Source organism: Xenopus tropicalis, chromosome 4 (genome assembly GCF_000004195.4).
Source record: "Xenopus tropicalis strain Nigerian chromosome 4, UCB_Xtro_10.0, whole genome shotgun sequence".
NCBI lineage: Eukaryota > Metazoa > Chordata > Amphibia > Anura > Pipidae > Xenopus > Xenopus tropicalis.
In genome coordinates, this window is record NC_030680.2 from 108,778,884 (window position 1) to 108,800,135 (window position 21,252).

Here is a 21,252-nt window from a genome sequence, read left to right on the forward strand (position 1 = left end):
GAACATAGTAAGTTAGGTTGAAAAGAGACATACGTCCATCACGTTCAACCATAATGCCTATATATAACCTGCCTAACTTCTAGTTGATCCAGAGGAAGGCAAAAAACCCCATCTGAAGCCTCTCTAATTTGCAGCAGAGGGGAAAAAATTCCTTCCTGACTCCAAGATGGCAATCGGACCAGTCCCTGGATCAACTTGTACTAAGAGCTATCTCCCATAACCCTGTATTCCCTCATTTGCTAAGAAGCCATCCAACCCCTTCTTAAAGCTATATAATGTAGAAGCCGGCACAACTGATTTGGGGAGGGAATTCCACAACTTCACAGCTCGCACAGTAAAAAATCCTTTCCAAATATTTAAATGGAACCTCCCTTCTTCTAAACGGAGTGGGTGCCCTCGTGTCCGTTGGAAGGACCTACTGGTAAATAAAGCATTAGAGAAGTTATTATATGATCCCTTTATATATTTATACATAGTTATCATATCACCTCTTAAGCGCCTCTTCTCCAGTGTAAACAGACCCAACTTGGCCAGTCTTTCTTCATAACTGAGACTTTCCAAACCCTTAACCAACTTAGTTGCCTTCTCTGGATTTGCCTAGTGCAGTCCCATTAAGGGTATACGGGGCTTGCATATTGTTACATCCCAGGTGCATGACCTTACATTTATCCACATTAAATCTCATCTGCCACTTAGCTGCCCAGATTGCCAGTTGGCCAAGTAGAGAATGCACCATTAACAACCACCCTCTGTACCCAATCCTGTAGCCAGTTTTCTATCCATGTGCAAACGACTTTACTAAGACCAATAGACCTTAGCTTAGAAAGCAGTCGTTTGTGGGGAACGGTATCAAATGCTTTGGCAAAATCCAAATAGATTATATCTACTGCATCCCCACTGTCCAGCTTCTTACTTACCTCATTATAAAAAGCAATTAAATTGGTCTGGCATGACCTGTCCTTCATAAAGCCATGCTGATTACTGCTCATAATGCCATTCTCCAGTACTGCTCACATGTGCAAACATGTGCCAATTCAACCAATTATGAGACAGTGGGTATGGTACAGTTTTACATAACATAATTTACATAATGAAAGCATACATAATGAAAGCATAAACATAATTTACATAATGAAAGCATACTTAACTCTAAACAAACTTCACAATTTAAATTAATTGTAAAAGTTTTATGATTTAACTTTATTTGTTAACATGATTAATAATGAAAGCAGTGTCTGTTTTTCCATTGTCTCTGCACTGCTGGTTCTGACTACACACACCAGTAAAACAACGCTGCAGTAGTGAACTCTCCTCTGGACAAGAAACAATTCTTATAGTGCCTTGTATGTTCTACAGTTAACAGATGTTTTTATGCAGAAGAATAAGAGACTTGGCATTTTGGGAAGATCTGACTAGAACCATGAAAAAGAAAAAGAAAGTCTTTACTACTCTCAGCTTGTAATACTTTTTAAAACAGGATAGTACCACTATCTAACAAAAATAACAATGTACTTGTGATTGCTATAAGATGTCATTATAAAAAGAAACTAAAATGTATATACTGCCCTATAACTGGCTTCAACACACTAGATGTTGTTATGTAAGACTTTTACCTGCCATCAGAGTAAATGCTAAAAGAAGTAACTCTGCTGGTGCCAATACAGTGATCAGACATAGGCTGAGGGACTTTTCTGCTAACAATGTGGCCATCTAAGAGATATTACTGATCTTGGTACCAAGATCAGTAATATCTACCATAGCAGAAAAATCAAATTATAATCTCCAACCTCTTTATCACTGCTTGTTTCCTCTATGTAGATAGGGTTGACAATGCTGTACACAATTCTCAGCTCCTGTGCTTCTTTCCTATACCTCCCTGCCCTGATCCTTTGGCCCAGCCGGCCCTCAATTCCTACCCACTTGATGGCTGCCCTCCTGTGTGTGTATCTTTCTCTCCCCTTCTATGTCACACTATGTCTCCTTGCAGCTCGCTGACCTCTTACATTGGGATGGAGAGTGTAGCTCACAGGGATTTTGGCACAAGGCAAGGAACAAATTGGGGTTAGGGTTGCCACCTTTTCTAGAGAACAATACCAGCCTTCCTATATTTTTTATTTTTATTTCCTATTACATTGGCACCAAACATAATGTTTATCTGCTAGTAGCAACCCTAACTGAGGTCACCACTAAGGAGCCTGCAAGAAGTACGGGTATTGAAAGTTGCAGTTATGTCTGGGGGAACCACTTGTTTCATATCTGTAACCTTAGTGTTCCAGTGTGCTATTCTCTCTCCCCTCCGGTTTCCAGTCTGCCACCCTAGATTTCACACTGATTTTGATTTTATATATAATTTTAATATAGTGTATATACTAATTTTTATAAAAAAATGTTGTTTGCGCTACTGTTCATATATTGTGTTGCTCACAAACAAGTTTTGCAGCTAAATGTGGGTCATGGGGTAAAAAAGGTTGGGGATCCCTGATATCCAGAGATGGTTCCTATGAACTCTGCTGCACAACTCTGTAGTTTTAAGCCAGTCCAGCATGTGTATTTAATGTAATCAACCTAATTAACATTTATAATTTTATATATATATATATTCTACTGGGATTTGCATTTGAAACTGCAGACCATTGGCTCAAAGACTATTAAATCCTTTAATCATACCCTTAATGGTAAAAATAATGTCTGCTGCAGGGGTAGAATGGAGGAGTTTATATTACATGAAATTACCAGTGCTCTGTCTAACTCACACTGTAGTGTTACCATCTCATATTACATCATGGTATACCCCTTTACTTTGGTTCATTCTTTTTATATCCTTTGTTTTCCATAGACTCATACAAGAACCAAACTACCCTAGCAGGAGTATGTCAGGTATGTAAATTAGAAGGTGCTTGACTTACTATACTATATGCTAATTTGTACACTTTGTTTTTAGCTGGGGGTGATAGCTTGTTGCAGGAGAATTTTAAGGTGTTGATAAGACATTAATAAAATCAAAGGCAATAATAAAGGAATTGTGTATGGCTGAGACCCAGCACATACTACAGCAGTGTTCCCCAACCAGTAGCTCGCGAGCAACGTGTTGCTCCCCAATCCCTTGGATGTTGCTCCCAGTGGCTTTAAACCAGGTAGTTATTCTTGAATTCCTGACTTGGGGGCAAGTTCTGGAGGCATAAAAAGCAAGTTTAATGCCAAACAGAGCCTTCTATAGGCTGCCAGTCCACATAGGGGCTACCAAATAGCCAATTATAGCTCTCATTGGCACCTCCAGGAACATTTTTCATGCTTGTGTTGCTCCCCAACACTTTTTCCACTTGAATGTGGCTCACGGGTATCCCTGTACTACAGGTATCGGACCCCCTTATCCGGAAACCCATTATCCATTATCATTTTAATAAAATAATTCACATTTTTAAAAAATGGTTTCCTTTTTCTCTGTAATAATAAAACAGTACCTTGTACTTGATCCCAACTTAGATATAATTAATCCTTATTGGAGCCAGAACAATCCTAGTTGGTTTAATTACTGTTTAAATAATTTTTTAAACAAACTTAAGGTAGGAGATCCAAATTACGGAAAGACCCCTTATCCCGAAAACCCCAGGTCCCGAGAATTCTGGATAACGGGTCCCATACCTGTACTGCTATATTTGATTCATAGGTAGCATATTCACAGAAAGAGCTTGCATTGAGGAATTGATGTTAAGTTAAAAATGCATGAATATCTAATTGGTTTTCTAAAGAAATACATGTGCAGGAAATGACATTTAGAAAGTTTGTTTGGCAGTCTAATGAATGGCCCCAGGTGTCACTCATAGTACCCAGCATACACAATACAGAGTGCAAATAGGGACTGATTCCTAAACACAAACTCTGCATATGTGTCTGATGTGGGACTCCAGACACTCCTGCTGCAACAGCAAAGGGCTCCTTGAGATACTGGACCGAGGACAATATAACAAACAAGCTTGTATCTTTCATATCCCAGTGACTTCACTGCCTCCTTAACAAGCTGCACCAGCTCCAGAGCCCTTTGTTGGCTCCCCGTGGCATCATACTCAGAATCCTGGAGTTGTTTCTCAAGGATAGATTTGATGAGCTTTGATACCTCTTCAGCAGAAAAGATTCTTCTTGGCTGTAGTTCTAGTGCAGACTCCATTGTTTGTGTCTCTTCAGCTCCCAACCCTGTGCGACTTCTGGGTTTGCCTTTATCATGAGTATCGTTCCTACCTCGGGCACCAGGCCTCTGAGCTTGTTGACTTCCAGTAGGTTTAATGGGGGTATCTGGAAGATGCCGAAATGCTCCACTTTTGCTTCTTCGATGATGTGACTTTGGTTTTGGGAAGGTCCAGTGTGCATTTACTGAATCTCGGCCAGTCTCCATTTCTCACCTGGAAAATAACAGTGATAGATTATATTATTTTTTAAATAACACTAAGATAATTTAAATCTACAGAAAATGTGTAATGAAGAAAATAACCCCTGTCACCATTTAAATCTGTCTTTGGTTAACTAGGCACATTTGAGAAATGTATTGATAGGGTCTCACCACCACTTTAAAGGAGACATATCGGATAAATGGATATAGGCAATTATGAATAATATATGGTGCTGGTTTCACATTGGTCTAAAATTGAATACAGTCTGTAAAAATGGCCCCTTTATTGGAGCTCCCTATAGATACTATCAGGTCTCTGTCTGTGTTTCAAATGAAGGGTTGGCACACACACACAAGGAAAGATAGGCTTCAGTTCCCTATTAGGTTAGCCTAGCTGCTGATTGGTTTTTATCCTACAGAGCAGTATACTGGGTGCCACTGGCTCCCCTGCACATCCAGAGAATTCAGCCAGTGGCGGGACTAGTAGTGTTTCAGAGGAATTTCTCAATAAATCAGTCCAAAACACAAATTTTTAGGCACAATACTTCTATATTTAAGAGTATAAGTCACTGGTACATTCTTAATTTTTATATGATATGTATCCTTTAAAGCCAAAATCTACAATGTACATACAAGCTGCAATGATTATTTTAGATATGTGTTTAGGGTGAATTCACTGCCATTAGGGTGAATTCACTCTGGATTCACTTTTCACTATAGCACTGTTTTATACCTATTTTAACACAAATACATGCTAAAGCGGAGTCAAATATTAGACCACAATGGTGCACTGAAACTACAAATTCCTAAAACCTCCTATTTATATATATATAAAATATAGGAACCACTGGCACTCGGGTATAAAACACAAAAAATGCCTGGGTGCAGCCTTCAAGGCAGGAAACAGAAGTCAAAAACGAAGAAGCCGCTCATGCAGGTCTTATGTGCAAATTAAAGTTTCTTATTTATTGTATGGTGAACTGACGTTTCGGCTGAACACCTCAACCTTTATCAAAGTTATACAACAGAGTGAATACAAGCCATAAATACATTGTATTTTTCCGCCAGTTGATGTATTTATGGCTTGTACTCACTCTGTTGTATAACTTTGATAAAGGCTGAGGTGTTCAGCCGAAACGTCAGTTCACCATACAATAAATAAGAAACTTTAATTTGCACATAAGCCCTGCGTGAGCGGCTTCCTTGTTTTTGACTTCTATATATATACAAAGTATATATATATATATATATATATATATATATATATATAAATCAAAAAGTCTACAAAATCATTTTATCTTTTTATTTACGTGAGCAGTTAGATCTGTGAAGCACAGCTACTGCTGACCTTTTTGGGTTAGTAATAGAGGGATAACCCAGGGTTGGACTGGCCTACCAGAGTAATAGAGGATCTTTCTTCCAAGGACAATTCACATCAACCTTTCCTTTGTTTGTTAAAACCACATATGATCACATTTAAAATCAATACATGTCCTATATGGGCCTGTGTAGAGGTTGAACAATCAGCCTCTAAACTTAAATTTAAATCCCGAAAGATCTGATTAGTGGAATTTAGTTGAATTTGTGTTGCCCAGATATATAGGATAACATTTTTTGGCCACAGGGGCTGAATGATTCGATCCCACCTAAGCAGTCATGTTTACATTTGCATTATGAAACTTTTACCTGATCAGTTTTGCAATGAAGGGATATCCTAGGAATGGACAATCAAGTCCTCTGTCGATGTATTCTCTCCCTTTTTTTACACGTTCTCATTTAATTCTTCTAATGTCTGGATCACTTGGTTCCTCTGGTCTTTTCTCCTCTCAGTTCATACTAGGTACCTGTGTGATAAAGTTTCTTTCAGCTTTCTTGCTTTTCTTCCAGTCATTTTTCCTCCATTTCTCCATCTGTGTGTCTTGTTGCATCTGCTCGCCTTTCGGAATACGAGCTGTTTTCCTCTTTGCATTTCTCTCAACCCCCTTTGCTTTGTCTGTAACCAGCTATTGTACCAATAAACCTGAAATAGCCTGCCGATTCTGCATACTAACACAGCACAGTACAATCACCATGGAAGCCAAGTCCCATAACTTCTCTCTGTATTCAGTTTAACCAAAATCCATCCTCTCTCTGAATTTGGTTATTCTGGAGCTCCCAAATCACTTTGTCCATGTGGTTCAGCCTTTTAAATTAAAGTTTATGCTGTACTGCTATACTATTTCAACCTTCGCAGAACTACTGTTTTATAAATATCACCCACTGGTATTGGTAAATTTAGCCAATTTCCAGCTGCCTCAGCAAATGTATTGATAAACTGAAAACCATGGCATTCATTTATCCCTAATAAACTGCAGTTGTATTGTTCTTGTCTATGCCTGATGTAACTGGATGTGCCTTTAAACGTCTGCATGACACCTTATCTCAGACGGTTTTTAATTGTATCTTGGTTTATGCCCTGATTTAGTGGTGCATCATTTGGTCTAGGACACCCCAAAGCTCAGATACAGATACATTTAAACACTATTGTATCAGTCACTCAGCCACAGGGCCAGAACTAGGGGTAGGCAGAGTAGGCGCCTGCCTAGGGCGCAATCACTGGGGGGGTGCACATTAAAGGTGAATTTTTTTTTTTATTAGTAGTTTTTTTTGTTAGCGTTTCCTTTAATAAACCGCCGCCCCCCAACCCTCCTCTGGCAAGATGTGTGACTCTCGGGACCCACCCCTCTCCTTACTGGCGCTCACCTCTGTTTCGATGTTGGCGCTCTGCGCATGCGTAGTAGGCAGTGACGCATCCTTACGCATGCGCGTCATTTAAACAAGGAGACAGAAGTGCCGAGAGGCAGAAGCTCTGGGGTGCTACGGTGTGTGCAGCGCTGCGCGGGGAAAACCTGAGGCCTGAGCAGGAACTGGCTGTGAATTCTCTGATGCTGCAGGCTGCTGGTACAGGAAGGGGGCAATTCTTGCTGTTGCTGGCACAGGTACATATGATTTAGGGGCAAAATATACAGATTTTGGGTGCAATTTGGATTGGCTGCCTGCCAAAATATACAGATTGGGGGCAAATTGGGCAATATGAGTGACTGGCTGCTGGCACAGGTACAGATGGGGCAATATGTTGGGTGCTGGCACAGGTACAGATGGGGCAATATGTTGGGTGCTGGCACAGGTACAGATGGGGCAATATGTTGGGTGCTGGCACAGGTACAGATGGGGCAATATGTTGGGTGCTGGCACAGGTACAGATGGGGCAATATGTTGGGTGCTGGCACGGGTACAGATGGGGCAATATGTTGGGTGCTGGCATGGGTACAGATGGGGGCAATATGTTGGGTGCTGGCACGGGTACAGATGGGGCAATATGTTGGGTGCTGGCACAGGTACAGATGGGGCAATATGTTGGGTGCTGGCACAGGTACAGATGGGGCAATATGTTGGGTGCTGGCACAGGTACAGATGGGGCAGTATGTTGGGTGCTGGCACAGGTACAGATGGGGCAATATGTTGGGTGCTGGCACAGGTACAGATGGGGGCAATATGACGGGTTGGCTGCTGCTGGCATGGGTACAGATGGGGGGGCAATTGTATTATCTAAAATGTTGAAAAAAAGAGAAAAAAAAATTTGAAACCATATAATGGTAAGGTGGAAAATTGTTATGCGGGTCGGGTTGGGGGGCTCTAATTGAAGCCCTTGCCTAGGGTGCCAAAATACCTTGGCCCGGCCCTGCTCAGCCATTATTACAAGAATATCTAGGACAGCAAAAAAAACATCTCCATAAATTTCGCTTTCATTAAACTTTAAAATAGGCTTCTAGGAAAAACGCTGCCAATCAGGCCGAACCCCCTCCAGGCCCCTAGGGTGGACCCAATTAGCAGCCCCTAAAGCCTTCTAAAGCCCAGGCACAGTCTAGAGATGAGCAAATTTTTTTGCCCATTTTCGCCATGAAAAAACACCCACAGTTGCACACCCTTTGACTTCAATGCATTTTGCTAATTTTTCCTATTTCGAGAATTTTTCTGCAAAATGGGACAGATTTGCTCATCACTAAACAGTACATTTAGAAATGGAGAGAATAAACTGTGATTATTCTTGGCAAATATATTACCAACACCAAGCTATTAATAAATATTAAAATTCAATATAGAGATGACACCCCTAATTATTCAGTAGGATAAGCATGGAAACCTTAATTGTATTACTTGTGCAAATCTGAAGGTGGTTTACAAGCAACAAGGATGGCTCAGTATTCCCTCTGTAGAAGGGTCTCCAGTCAGAAGCCTCCTGGAGCACCCCCCAAGCCCAGTACAGTGTTATAACATCATTATATGAAAAAATGTTACCTTTTTTTCTTAAAAATGCCTCATCAAAATGATAGTACTTTTTGCATATTTTCTACTTTCATTTATTTTAACAGCCTAACAGTCCCCTTAAATAGTTGAAGTCAGTCACAATTATTATACTTTAGCATTTTCTAGTATGACAAATGTAGCGTACAACCCATATTATTATCGCACTACTTTTCTCACTTGATGGGAGTCTTCCTCTGTAAACCTTTGCCCACCATTTCATCTAGGGCAATAACAGCTTTGGCTGCTTGTTAGCTAACCTGGTAGTATTAAGCACACTCCCTTGGTACGCTAAAGGGGTAATTTACAATCGCAAGTGTAGCTACAGGGCCACTAATTGGCCACAGTTGGGAAAAAATTCCATTCAGTAAAGGCATTTGCTTCAAAAAGCACTACTTCTTTATAGTTGCATTTGGCACCACTCAGTGTGCCTATCAGTGCAGGGGTACCGGGGTACCCTGGGGCTACTGCCAGCTCTGAATGTGGCAGTAAGTCCCTGGTTCCCACAGTGGCTTGCATGAATAGCCACAGGACACTTGCACCTAAAGAATGAAGCACACGTTACCTACATGTGTAAATTTTCACACAATTGTGTCGTTTGCAATTGTGCAAATCTTGATGCACTGGCGTCAGGTGCAGCTCTCCCACCAGAATGCAATTACGCTTGAATTATAGGGAAAATGTTGCATTGTGGGTAAAAAAAATCCATGTGTCTGAAATTTGCACTTTGCACACTGCAGAGTGCTTAGTAAATGACCCTTAATGAGTGCTGCACTGCTCCGATACCTGTATAGCACAAAATTAACAATCAGCCTTGTTGTTAAATAAGGACACGCAGGGCGGCTACACAGAGGCCAATAAGATTCATTCAGCCTGAACCGATTATGACATTAATCCGCCATGGTCAACACCTCATCCGTTCTTTCTTTATTATCCCATTGGTCAAGATAAAAATAACTAGGGATTGCATTTCTAAATGATTTTTTATTTGCAACATTAAAATACCCTAGCAGTGTGTTTGCTTGTTTAAAAAATGCTTTTTCCCTGACAGCAAATGTTGGCCGTAAGCAGTAGAGGGACATGCACATTGTAATAGGCACATGGCTCTGACAATCAGCTCTACACTGTACCATTATCTTCCTTACTGTTTGCAAAGCCAGTCTAGATTCTGAGTAACCTGACCTCACTAGGAAACCTGTATGCGTTTTAGCACCCATAAATTAGCTGTCTTATAATTTGACAAGACTGCACTTTCTATTATTCCACTTGATTCATGCTTTCATTTCTTCTTTTGCCTTATTCTTCAACATTCAATGAATGTGACATGTTTATAAAGGGGAACCATACATTCTTTCACAGGCTCATTGAATTTTTTTTTTGTTTGTTTTTACACCGTCTCAGCTATGCTGTGTGTCGGCAAATTGTTCACTGCTAATTGTTGACCCATGCTGGAATCAGCCAATTAGAGCAGGCAATATTAGTCAAAGCAGGAGTGTGTTGGTTGCAGCCGGACAACAATGTATAGCTTCTCTCAAACTGAGCAACAGAACGGAGTAGGGAGAGGCAAGAGAAGCTTCCGTAACATAATCATGCAACATTATAAAGTCATGTTGTCCAGTGAACCAAGGAATAATTCTTATCCTTACATCCACATGCTTTTCTGGACAGGCAATCTAATCCCTGTGCGGGACTGCTTTAATAAAAGTTGTAATGTGTTCATTAGACAATTACATAGTGAATTTGTATCATGCATAATGATATTTAAGACTTGCCTGAAGTGACATTTTTTTAGTCACTAAGAAATGTTATTGCATACAGTACCTGGGGTCATCTATCAACACTGGGCAAAACTGTCCGTGGGCAGTAACTTATGGCAACCAATAATTTTTAAATTCATTGTTCCACCTGCAGCTGACTGAAAGAAAAAGCCAATCACTGACTGGTTGCTATGGGTTACTTACCACTGGCAAATTTGTCCAGTATTGCTAAATGTGCCCCATTGTACCAAGCAGTCTGCAGTTTTATCCATTACTAAATGTGTAATTGCTAGACCAAGGCAGCAAAACTCTTCAGTTATTGAGACCACGCCAAGCCTAAAACAAAGGTGCACAAAATGCACTATAAAAGAGTAGTAAAAGTGTACAATAATAAGCCAAACATTTTCTATTTTTTCAGTTTTATTCGGTCCTGTTCGGTATCGCACTTACAGAGTGGGGCTGTTTTTGGCTTCAAGGACAGCAAATTAAAATTTGTTCTAGTCTACATTAAATCAGTACAATCATGCCATTATCTATTGATCCAATATGTAGTGTAACAGTTGGACAGAAACCCCTATAAGAGATCCTTGCATAATGACCTATATCTTCATAGCACAGCTTATACTTCACTAATCACAAATGCTTTCTGTTTAGCTTATTGTAAGAACTGTTAGGCACAGTGCAGAACTGGCTGAGGGTCCCCACCAATTAGACACATCCTCTGTCAACTTTTTACCACACTTGAAGAAAGCAGTAACCAGTTAACCCAACACAATTATTGTTATGTGCACTTCTGGAACACACCCACACAATGTGTTCTTTCACATTAAAATACTACAGTGGCACCATATAATATTGGGTAGGTACCTTGGAATTTACAGCAACTTTAATTTGTTTCCAATTTCAGACAGAATATTTGTATACATGTTTATCACTTTGATGTCCCATTAGTAGTGCCTTCTCCACATGAAATACAATTGTGACAAAGCTTTTATTATCCAATGGGGCAAATGAATGGTTTAATTGGACAGACAATATTTTTGTTTTTTTTTAATAAATTATCTGTTACCTACTAACACTTTCTTCATATCCTTCTAGCTTCACAGAAGGCTGATCGCTGTTTGCCTTAGGTCTCCCCTAAGGGTAAGGAAGCTGGTTAAAGTTCTTCAAAGGGAAGAGAAGATGATGTCCCTTTTTTGTGGTCAGTGAGGGAAGTACAGGAATCGTGTTCACCTCTTTGTCACTTAAGTTCGAGCAACATCAGGGATGGATTCTCCAAGTAGGATTTCCATAGGTTAGAGAAACGGGACATGGTTGCTCCATCAATAATCCTATGATCTGCCGACCAGCTGATGTTTATGATTTGAGCCTTCACTACCTGTCCTTTAGAATCGAACCTTGGGAGAACCTGTGTGCAAGGAGATGATGATGATGACAGTAAACTGCAAAAAAGCTTACCGTGGTTTTCTATAGCGACTTATCAATCGAAAAATAAAAAAACATATTACTAAAAGGTGTCAGACCTATTTTCTGGAGACCTATTATGCAGAAAGCTCCTATATATGGCAATGCCTTTTTCTATAGTGTACAATTTAAAATTAATTTTGCTTTTCCTCTACAACAATAGAGCATTACATGGTAACTGCGGTAACCAAAACATTTTCCTGGCAAAAACAAACTTTTTTAAAGGAGTTGTTCACCTTTAAATTATCTTTTAGTATAACACAGAAATTGATATTCTAAGAAAATTTGCAATTGGCTTTCATTTTTATTTATTGTAAAGTTATTTGTTTTTTTGTTTAGCAGCTCTCCAGTTTGGAATTTCAGCAGCTATTTGGTTGCTAGGGTAACTTTTAGAGAAGAGTTCACCTTTAAATGAAATTTTAGTATGATATAGACATTGATATTATGAGGCAACCTACAATTGGTCTTCATTTTACATTTTTATGGTTTTCCAGTTATTTAGCTTTTTGTTCAGGTTTCCATTTGGGTATTTTTAGCAGCTATCTGGCTGCTATGGTCTTATTTACCCTAGTAACCAGTGAACCACATTTGAAACCTGGAAAGATGTACAAGAGAAAGGCTAATAATTCAAAATCTATAAAAAATATATTCTGAAGACCAATTGCAAAGTTGCTAAAACACGGGTCATTCTATATTATATTAAAAGTTAGCTTTTTGCATTTCCACATGATAGATATACCCCTTAAATTAAAAAACATGTCCCAAGGATTCAGGAAATAGATACTATACTTGTACTAGTAAATTAACATATTACAAAGTTTTAGAAAATAGTGTGGCCTAAAGGTATTTTAGGCTGATGCCACACCAGGCGTAGGGCTGATTTTTTCGGCAAGCGGAAAAACGCTTGCCGAAACTTCAGCCCTACGCCTGCTACTTGTGCCTGCACCCGAATGAATGAGATACGCTCGGGTGCAGGCACATGTAGCCGATATACGCATGAAAACGCGAGAGAATGCAAAGTCTCTCTTAGGATTTATACAACTTTATTTCTGAGAGGTAATCATCTGACCCACAGATATACTAACGAGGTCAGCAATTATCATAAGTCTATAAAAGGCAAATTAAAGCATTTTTGCCACCCAATGAGCATTTAATTTGCATGTTCTATAGCCCTAAGGCTAAAGTGAACTTTTCAGTCTTAGTTATTAAAATTGAAAAGGAGTGTTTTTGACTGCAAAGGTTTCAATGTTTACATCACATTTAATATATTGCTGGTAAAAGTATTATTACTGCAAAAAAAGGATAAACACCTGTAGAATACAGAATTACAACAAACCTGCACTTTTCCAATGGCTCCAATTGCCACTTCAGGAGGTAATATTACAGGCTTGGCATATGTGCCACCAATCTAGAAGGAAAGGCACAGATATCAGTCACTAGTAAAAAGTTTTCATTAATTCCACCTGCTTTTTTTTTTTTTTATTTAGAGCTCACTCACAGATCCAATATTGGAAAGGGTAAATGTTCCCCCAGTCAAGTCTCCCGCTCCAAGCTGCCCAGTGGACCCTAAAGACTGCAACCGGTTAAGTTCTGCAGCAATCTCAAAGATGCTTCGGACTTGTACATTCTTTACGTTAGGGACAATCAGGCCTTGGTGGGTATCCATAGCAATTCCAATGTTATGAGCAGCCTGAGCAGAAGGGGGAATAAGGGAGGTTGTTTACATGTTTGTTAGTAAACTAAACTGTGCTCCTATAGAAGGTTCTTTGAACACAAGTGAGTCATTTGCTAATATCTTGTACCTTGTATGTAATGTTTTGGCAATTTTCATCAACAGACGAGTTCAGTATCGGGAACTGCATCAGTCCAAGACTGGCTGCCTGAGAAAAGAGTTCATATAGACATCAGGGATCAATAAGTTATTATTATTCTTATGATTGCCCAACAATAAACATCTTCTGGAGGGAAGTCTGTAGAAACTATATTTTTTCACCCAACAATTCCTGCTAGGTTAGTTGCCTGAAGTATACAACTGAACACACCTTTCTACCTTTTCTCCTATTTTATGCAAGGAAGACAACAGCCAATGGTGGTGTTTTTCGGACAGAACTAGTGGAACAAGTCTACAACACCAGGGGCTGTCCTGACATATCTACCAAAAATATGAACACTGAGCCTTTTATTACAGTGCAGTGACCCACAGCAATCATTAAGATGTTTGCACTTTTACTTACCTATGCCCCTATGGATGTCAACAGTCTACATATATATATTTATATTATATATATATTAATATATTTAACCTGAGGATTTTTCAGATATTGGTAAACTCCAACCTCCAAACTTTCAGGAGATAAACAAGTTGCAAATACTTACTTGCTATTGTACAGGCAACAAAATTATATTGGTCATTTATATGAATTCCTCCACTGTATATTATGATTACTATTGACTTCATTCATTGATCTCTCATTCAGCAGTTATCATTAAGCCTTGCAATGTTGCAAATCATGTTCCAATTTTACCTTTAAAAAGAAGGGCATGAAGGACAGGCGGACGCCACGAGACTCAGCCAAGGGCTTCAGATCCTCTCTAAGCCGAGAAAGATTTGTCATGTCCACTTCATCACAGTACCCAAAGTGAGGAATCTTTAATGCTGCTGACATAGTTTTCACCATGGCTTTGTGGAAACCTATTAGAAAATATTAGTTTAGGAAAAAAATATTATTCTAGAAAAAAAAAAGATACAAAAAAAAGCAAGTAGTGGAGTAGAGTGTAGCAAATAATGGTAGAGAAGGGGTGGTTCACCTTTCACTTTACTTTTAGTATGTTGTAGAATGACTAATTCTAAGCAATTTTCCAACTGGTCTTTGTTATTTATTTTGCAACTGGAGAGTTGCTGAACAAACAGTAAAATAAAGAAAACACAACAAATAAAAAATGAAGACCAACTGCAAATTCTCTCAGAATATCACTCACTACATCATATTAAAAGTTAACACAAAGGTGAACAAAACAGAAAACATTATACTAAATGTAATAAAAGAAGAGAAACAATATGCTGAAAGGACAAAAGAAATGGGGAGCTTCAAGCTAGTAACTGGAAAAAAGGAACAGCCCTTCCTGGAAAAGTAAACATGGAACAAACTTTGAAGATAACGTCAAGGTATTACACATTTTAGAAAAATTAATTTTGTAGAAAAAGGAGAATAGGATTCTGGGGGTTGAGCAACATGGGGATGTTATAGAACTGTTAGGGATGAGGAAAGTATAGATGTAATGTACATATACAGAGATTTGGTTGTTTTAGGTTTATTAAAACGTGTTTTAGGCATATAATTTTTTTTTTTTTAAAAAGTAATTTTTACCTTTTAAAGGTTCAGTGACATCCTTTCCAGTAAACACAACTGGTTTGATCATAGGAGCAGGAATACTAGCAGCTTTGGCCTTTTGTTGTTGTGTTGAGGTCTCTAACTTTGGGGGTGGAGGAGTGATCTCCATCTGAGGGGAAGGTGGCAGAATAGCCCCAGTCTGCTTGGCTAGAAAACTAAGAATGTCTTCCTTAAGGATACGACCATCCTTCCCGCTGCCCACTACCTCACTTAGTTTTATCTGAAAAGGCAGAAAACTGTATCAGACATTTTTTTTTTTTACAACAATGTAATCGTTTTGCAGGACTCTTTCTGTTGAAAAATAGACACAATCCATAGCATATTGTTATACTACAGTGCCCTCCATAATGTTTGGGACAAAGACACATTTTTTTCAATTACCCCTCTGCTACGCAGTGTGAAACTGAAATGTATGCAAATAACTTTAAATTTAAGTCTGGAATGTGTACTTTTATCATGTCTGAATTGTTTGATTTGAAATTTTACACTGAGAAGCAGAGGGGTAAACCAAAAAAAAAAAAAAGTATCTTTGTTCCAAACATTATGGAGGGCACTGTATGTACTAAAGGTAGGATTTTTTTTTCTTACATTGTTCTCCATTGCTAGCCGTCGAACTGCTGGAGTTGCTAAAGTCTTATGTCCCTTTATCTCCTGGTGTGTGTGCTCATCATGAGATACAGCAGGGGTTTCCACCACATCTTCCTCAGGGGCCACATCTGAAAAACAGAGAAGAACACCATAATCATGCTAGGTGACTGCTCTTTAGCTATGACACTACCCTTATCATACTTTACTTCCACTTACAGAGCAGCTCATGAAGTTCTGAATGTAAGGAAACAGGTAAAGATTCAGGCCTGGTTTGATGAAGAATGTAGGAAGAAGGTGGAGAACAGAAATGAGGCCAGAAGATAAATACTCAAACAACAAAAGAAATTGTGGAATATGTTGGTGCTTTATAAATACGTGATAATAATAATAATCATAAAAAACAAAAGAGAATTGGCTTGAATAACCAAATAGTGTAGACCATCTTTAAAGTTAAGAAGTGGAATAGGTCAGATATTTAACAGTTGGGCTGAGTAATTTGATGAGCTACTGTACAGGAAGATAGAGAATCAGAAGTGTAACAGTTTTAAAAGAGGCAGAGAAAGAGCAGCCGATGCTGAATATGAAAGAGATGAATGATGAAACTGTTCCTATCCCTTTAGGGATTTAAAGAGTACCTAAAGAGCCCTGGGGAGCAGAAATTTACAGAAGGAAGGTATATATAAAATATATAATGGGAAACCAGGAGGATCTCACCAGAGGGGCAGGCCCAACATGAAATGGATGATAATGTGGAGAATGACTTAAAGCAGTGATCACCAACCAATGGCTCGTGAGCAACATGTTGGCTACCTAATAGCCAATCTTAGCCCTTATTTGGCACCTCCATGAACTTTTATGATGCTTGTGTTGCTCTCCAAGTCTTTTTACATTTGACTGTGGCTCACGAGTAAGAAAGGTTGGGGACCCCTGACTTAAAGGAACAGTTTATTAGAAAAATAAAACGGGGCAAATAGGGTGTGCAAATAATTTTTTTTTTCCAATATATTTAGGCAAAAATGAAATCTATAAAGGCTGAAGCGAACAGATCAGATGCATGACATAATAGCCAGAACACAATTTCCTCCTTTGCATCTCTCTAACCTGTCCCATGGCCCATAAGGCACACCTTTTAGACTCTAACTGAGAGAGATGCAAAGGAGTAAATTGTGCTCTGGCTATTAAGCTAGACATTCATTCTCTCCAGCCTTTATAAATTACATTTTTGGCTAACTTGCTAAATTAAACATTCTTTAATTAGTGCAGCCTATTTATTTACCTAGTTTTATTTTTACAATAACTGTTGCTTTAAGAAAGTAAGGGGACAGAAATTGGAGATCAGAGAGGGACTGGCCTGGAATTGTTCAGGAGGCAACCCCGCTGAAAGCAGACTAATCCCTTGTAGAATCTGAACCAATGTGAATTAAAATCAAAATGATGGAGAGCCCAACCTATTGTGAAGTTTCATAGGTATTAGTGATATTGACACATTCAAAAGTCTCACTGGCCTCTTGTAAAATGACATTGGTCTGTATCATTTTACATAGCTTCCTGGCATGAATCTAATGCGCTAAAACTGTTACTTACCTATGTTGGCCAGCAACACAGGTAAATGGGATTTGGGTAGAGGCACGGTGTTAGCACATTAGCTTACATGCATTTACAGGAATCACTTTCACTTCAACACAGGCTTAAACCAGCATTTAGCTTGTGGTTTCATAGTCTAATCAGTTTGCTAAAATGATTTCCTGTCCTCGTGTAGCATTTCTTATCAATTTCTTATCTTCCACTTTACATATTAGTTTTCTGTACGCAATAAAAAACTTGGCAGGTACAGAACTATTCACTTTGCCCTTGCTACAATAAACTATGAGGTAGCTGTGTCATAAAATGGCTGCATGAGAGTTTTTTCAAGATAGTAGATATAAGATGATTGGTTTTATTCATGTCTTTAAAATAATGTAAGATATTAAAATAATGATTTTGAAAAAAATTGTTCATTAATTATTATGTTTTTCTACATACAAGTCAATTTAAAATGGGAGTTTAAGACCTTGGAGACCTCTGGGACTTTCCTAGAGAGTTTGGTGACTATCATATATGATATATTCTCCTTTTAAATAAAATTGTAGTAGATGCCTTCAATCAGTAATCTTGAAATGGAAATGCCTTGCAGAGTCAGGAGATGCATCTCCCTCCCACCCCCATTTATATTTATTTTATATTTTATTTTAGTTTTTCTAACCACAAACCTTTTAAAGCATCTGTCTCAATGTCCACCAGAGGTTTTCCAACATAAGCAGTGTCATCCACATTGTAATGCAGCTTTCTGATAACACCATCATAGCGGCTGGTGATTGTAACAGAGGCCTTGTCACTTTGTACCTCACAGATACTGTCAAACTGAGATACAGAATCACCTTCTTTCACATACCTTAAATACAGGAGCACAGACTGAAAATTAGGACACAGAAAAAGCAACCATAGAAATAATAAGAGTTCCCTGCTAGAGCAATCAAATCCCTACATGATCTATAAAAAAAATATAAAGATTCCTAGCATGGTAGAACTCACAGTCTAACAAAGGAGTGACAAATCAAACTAAGGACTTACCATTCATTTTTTCTAATACTTTTGCTGTTACAGAAGCCACAATGTGAAGTGACAACTGTGTTTTAACTGTATCCTACACCAAATATTGCTGTCAGTTATAATAACATATAGTGTATAAATTGCATACTTTGAAGCATATTTAATCAACATAAGAATGAATTTCAATAAAACTTATATATTTAAATAGGACTATGCTTGCTTTTCTGGCTCTGCTGTAGGTAACCCTTCATTGTTGGCTAGAAACAAATTCACAGGCTTTCTCAAATGCAAGGTAAGTGGGTGTTCTTTTTTTCATACCTATTCCACAGTCAGAAGCTGACTTATGGGCACCTACCAATGTCTCCTATCCAAGGGGAGGGACATACTGATCAAAAATGTATAGTCTTGATTGTCAAGGTCATATTCTAGATGGAACAGTAGAATATATAATAAAGAAAAATGGTGGTTGGATTAAGCACACTGCTGTGACTGCTGTCCAGGGGGAGGAACACATGTGACAATCATATTGAAATAAATCTACCCATGGCTATGTGGAAACAACCGGACACCACTGGATTTAGAAATTAAGCATGGTGGTCCCCAATAGGGTCTTAATAAGACATACATGCTACTTATCTCAGGTTAAGCAGGGGTCCTGTTCTTAATCCAAACACAAGTGCCATCACAAAGGACTTTATTAGACAACCAGGACAAAAGAAAGAAAACAACTACCTACCAGTCTTTCACTGTAACTTCTGTGATCCCTTCACCAATGTCTGAAAGCTTAAATTGCACAATCTGGCCATTTAGGACTGCGGAAACACAAGAGGATCAGTGTCAAGCTTGTTTATGAAGACAAATGTTTACCAGAATATTTAGAAAATCTAGAAAAAACACAGCAATGTCAATTAAGAAGCAAATATTCTAGGCATTTAAAAACAGTATTAATGCACCATTACTTTAATTTTGCTGCTTTTTAGTAGTTATTAATTGACTTAGACTACTGTTTTTTTGTTTTTTTTTTTTAAACAGCTGCAGTCAGACCAGCTACTATCAATCAAATATGGCTTTACAAACAATGCAGTAGAACTTGTTCCTACAGACAGCTAATGAAGTTGCATGTGAGTTCCCACTACAGAGACGCCAACCAACCCCATGTCACATGGGTAATATGTGTGACATCAAAGTTGCATACTATAATGTTGGTCCACCAGTCTGACCAGAATCCAAAGTCCGAACTTCCATATGACTCCAAATTCAAACTGTACACAACTCTACTGCACTGCAGTATGCAACAACAGTTCTGGATGTACTTTAAATGGCGCTCCTGTATGTAATGGATAGCATGTATCCATGCAAAACAATCTTAATTTTTAATATCTACATTTTTTGAACAGCCTTAAGGAACCGTGCTCTATATTAAGTAAAATCTGCATACCAAAAGCTTTTGGGTGTAGAATAGGTAAGAATTTTTAAAGAGGTGCGATTATTACTGACTATAACAAAATTGTGTGAACCTGTACAACACATAACACACACAAGTTAGGTTATGGCATATACCTGCAGTTGTTCTTAAGGATCTGTGTGGTATCTGTTGTAGGTGCCTACATGGTGTCTTCCGCGGGAATGAAGACCTCAGTATCCGAATTTGCCCGCAGGACCCCAGCTGACGCAAGCCGACCTAGATAAAGAATATTTTCAAAAAACCATATACTGTATATACTCGAGTATAAGCCTAGTTTTTCAGCACCCCAAATTTGCTGAAAAAGTCACCCTCGGCATAGGACCCTCTGTCCTTTGTGTGCAAATTAGGCCACCTGCAACCAGACCCTCCAGTGCCCTGGCCCACGCAATACTTATTCTCCGTTACGTGTCCTCCGGGACTGGGTCTGCTGCCAGTTTGCCAATGTGCAATGAGCATGGGGTAGTACTCATATTGTTTTTGTTGACCCTCTTCTCCACTTACAGAGCTAGTTTACGGTTTTTCTTTTAAATAAATATTTAAAAACATATACCCCACTGATGCCTCAATTTATGTAATTTACTGGTTTTTATTGTGATTATTGAAACTTAGCAGTAGCAGCTGCATTTCCCACCCTAGGCTTATACTCGAGTTAATAAGTTTTTCCAGTTTTCTTAGGTAAAATTAGGTACCTCGGCTTATATTCGGATCGGCTTATACTCGAGTATATACGGTAACCATTTTTTCGGTAAAAGCTATTGAGGATACCATCTTTTAGCTACAAGGGGCTACAGGGTGGACCTAGATGGGCTGCTTGGGGGCAGACTTTAATAATGGCTCTTTGAGGTAAATAGTTTGCATTAGTTCTGCTATACTACTATGCTGTCAATACAGTGACCTAACAGCAGTACTCATTGCCCATTAGAATATCTGGAACCACTGACAGCTTCTTTCTGTGATCTGTGCATGAATGCAATGTCTGAAACCTCTGCAGCTGTCTAACAAACCTCCCATACATGTTGTGGCTATGAATGCAGCAATAAAATACACACCGCTGTGCATATAATTCAACACAGTCGAAGAGCAACTTAGGGACCACCTGGTCAGACCCCGCAATAATATAATTATAATTTTCCATGGAACTTACCCAGCGGCCCAATGACCGGTTGCAGCTCCTTAAAGCTCTCACCGCTGCCATTTTACCGGAACGACCAGAATGCCCAATCAGCTGCACAGGTGTAAACAGTGGCCAATCAAAAGCGAGAGGCGGAA

At 38.9% G+C, this 21,252-nt stretch overlaps 2 protein-coding genes across 2 annotated transcripts; both read right to left on the bottom strand.

Annotated features, from left to right (window-relative positions):
* Window positions 1-3,584: 3,584 nt before the first annotated feature.
* On the bottom strand, window positions 3,585-6,368 carry LOC101735200 (tctex1 domain-containing protein 1-A). Its single transcript, XM_004913476.4, has 2 exons — window positions 6,071-6,368; window positions 3,585-4,397 (listed from the first exon to the last, which is right to left on the bottom strand). Exon 2 carries the CDS (start codon window positions 4,388-4,390, stop codon window positions 3,815-3,817), a length of 576 nt encoding a protein of 191 aa, XP_004913533.1. The 5' UTR covers window positions 4,391-4,397; window positions 6,071-6,368; the 3' UTR covers window positions 3,585-3,814.
* A 4,526-nt stretch (window positions 6,369-10,894) lies between these two features.
* On the bottom strand, window positions 10,895-21,223 carry dbt (dihydrolipoamide branched chain transacylase E2). The gene is made up of 11 exons (NM_001016963.2): window positions 21,128-21,223; window positions 20,079-20,199; window positions 19,255-19,330; window positions 18,179-18,360; window positions 15,930-16,057; window positions 15,318-15,561; window positions 14,475-14,641; window positions 13,752-13,829; window positions 13,448-13,639; window positions 13,286-13,357; window positions 10,895-11,893 (listed from the first exon to the last, which is right to left on the bottom strand). The coding sequence occupies exons 1-11, from the start codon at window positions 21,176-21,178 to the stop codon at window positions 11,726-11,728; spliced, it is 1,479 nt and encodes a 492-aa protein (NP_001016963.1). The 5' UTR covers window positions 21,179-21,223; the 3' UTR covers window positions 10,895-11,725.
* Between the last annotated feature and the right edge of the window lie 29 nt (window positions 21,224-21,252).

Coding starts and splice junctions, on each gene's coding strand:
- LOC101735200 (XM_004913476.4), bottom strand. CDS start 4,390: ATGGAGACTGGCCGAGATTCAGTAAATGCACACTGGACCTTCCCAAAA.
- dbt (NM_001016963.2), bottom strand. CDS start 21,178: ATGGCAGCGGTGAGAGCTTTAAGGAGCTGCAACCGGTCATTGGGCCGC. Junction 15,562..15,929: donor GGCTAGCAATGGAGAACAAT/GTAAGAAAAAAA, acceptor CTGCCTTTTCAG/ATAAAACTAAGTGAGGTAGT. Junction 11,894..13,285: donor GAGCCATTGGAAAAGTGCAG/GTTTGTTGTAAT, acceptor CCTTGCACACAG/GTTCTCCCAAGGTTCGATTC.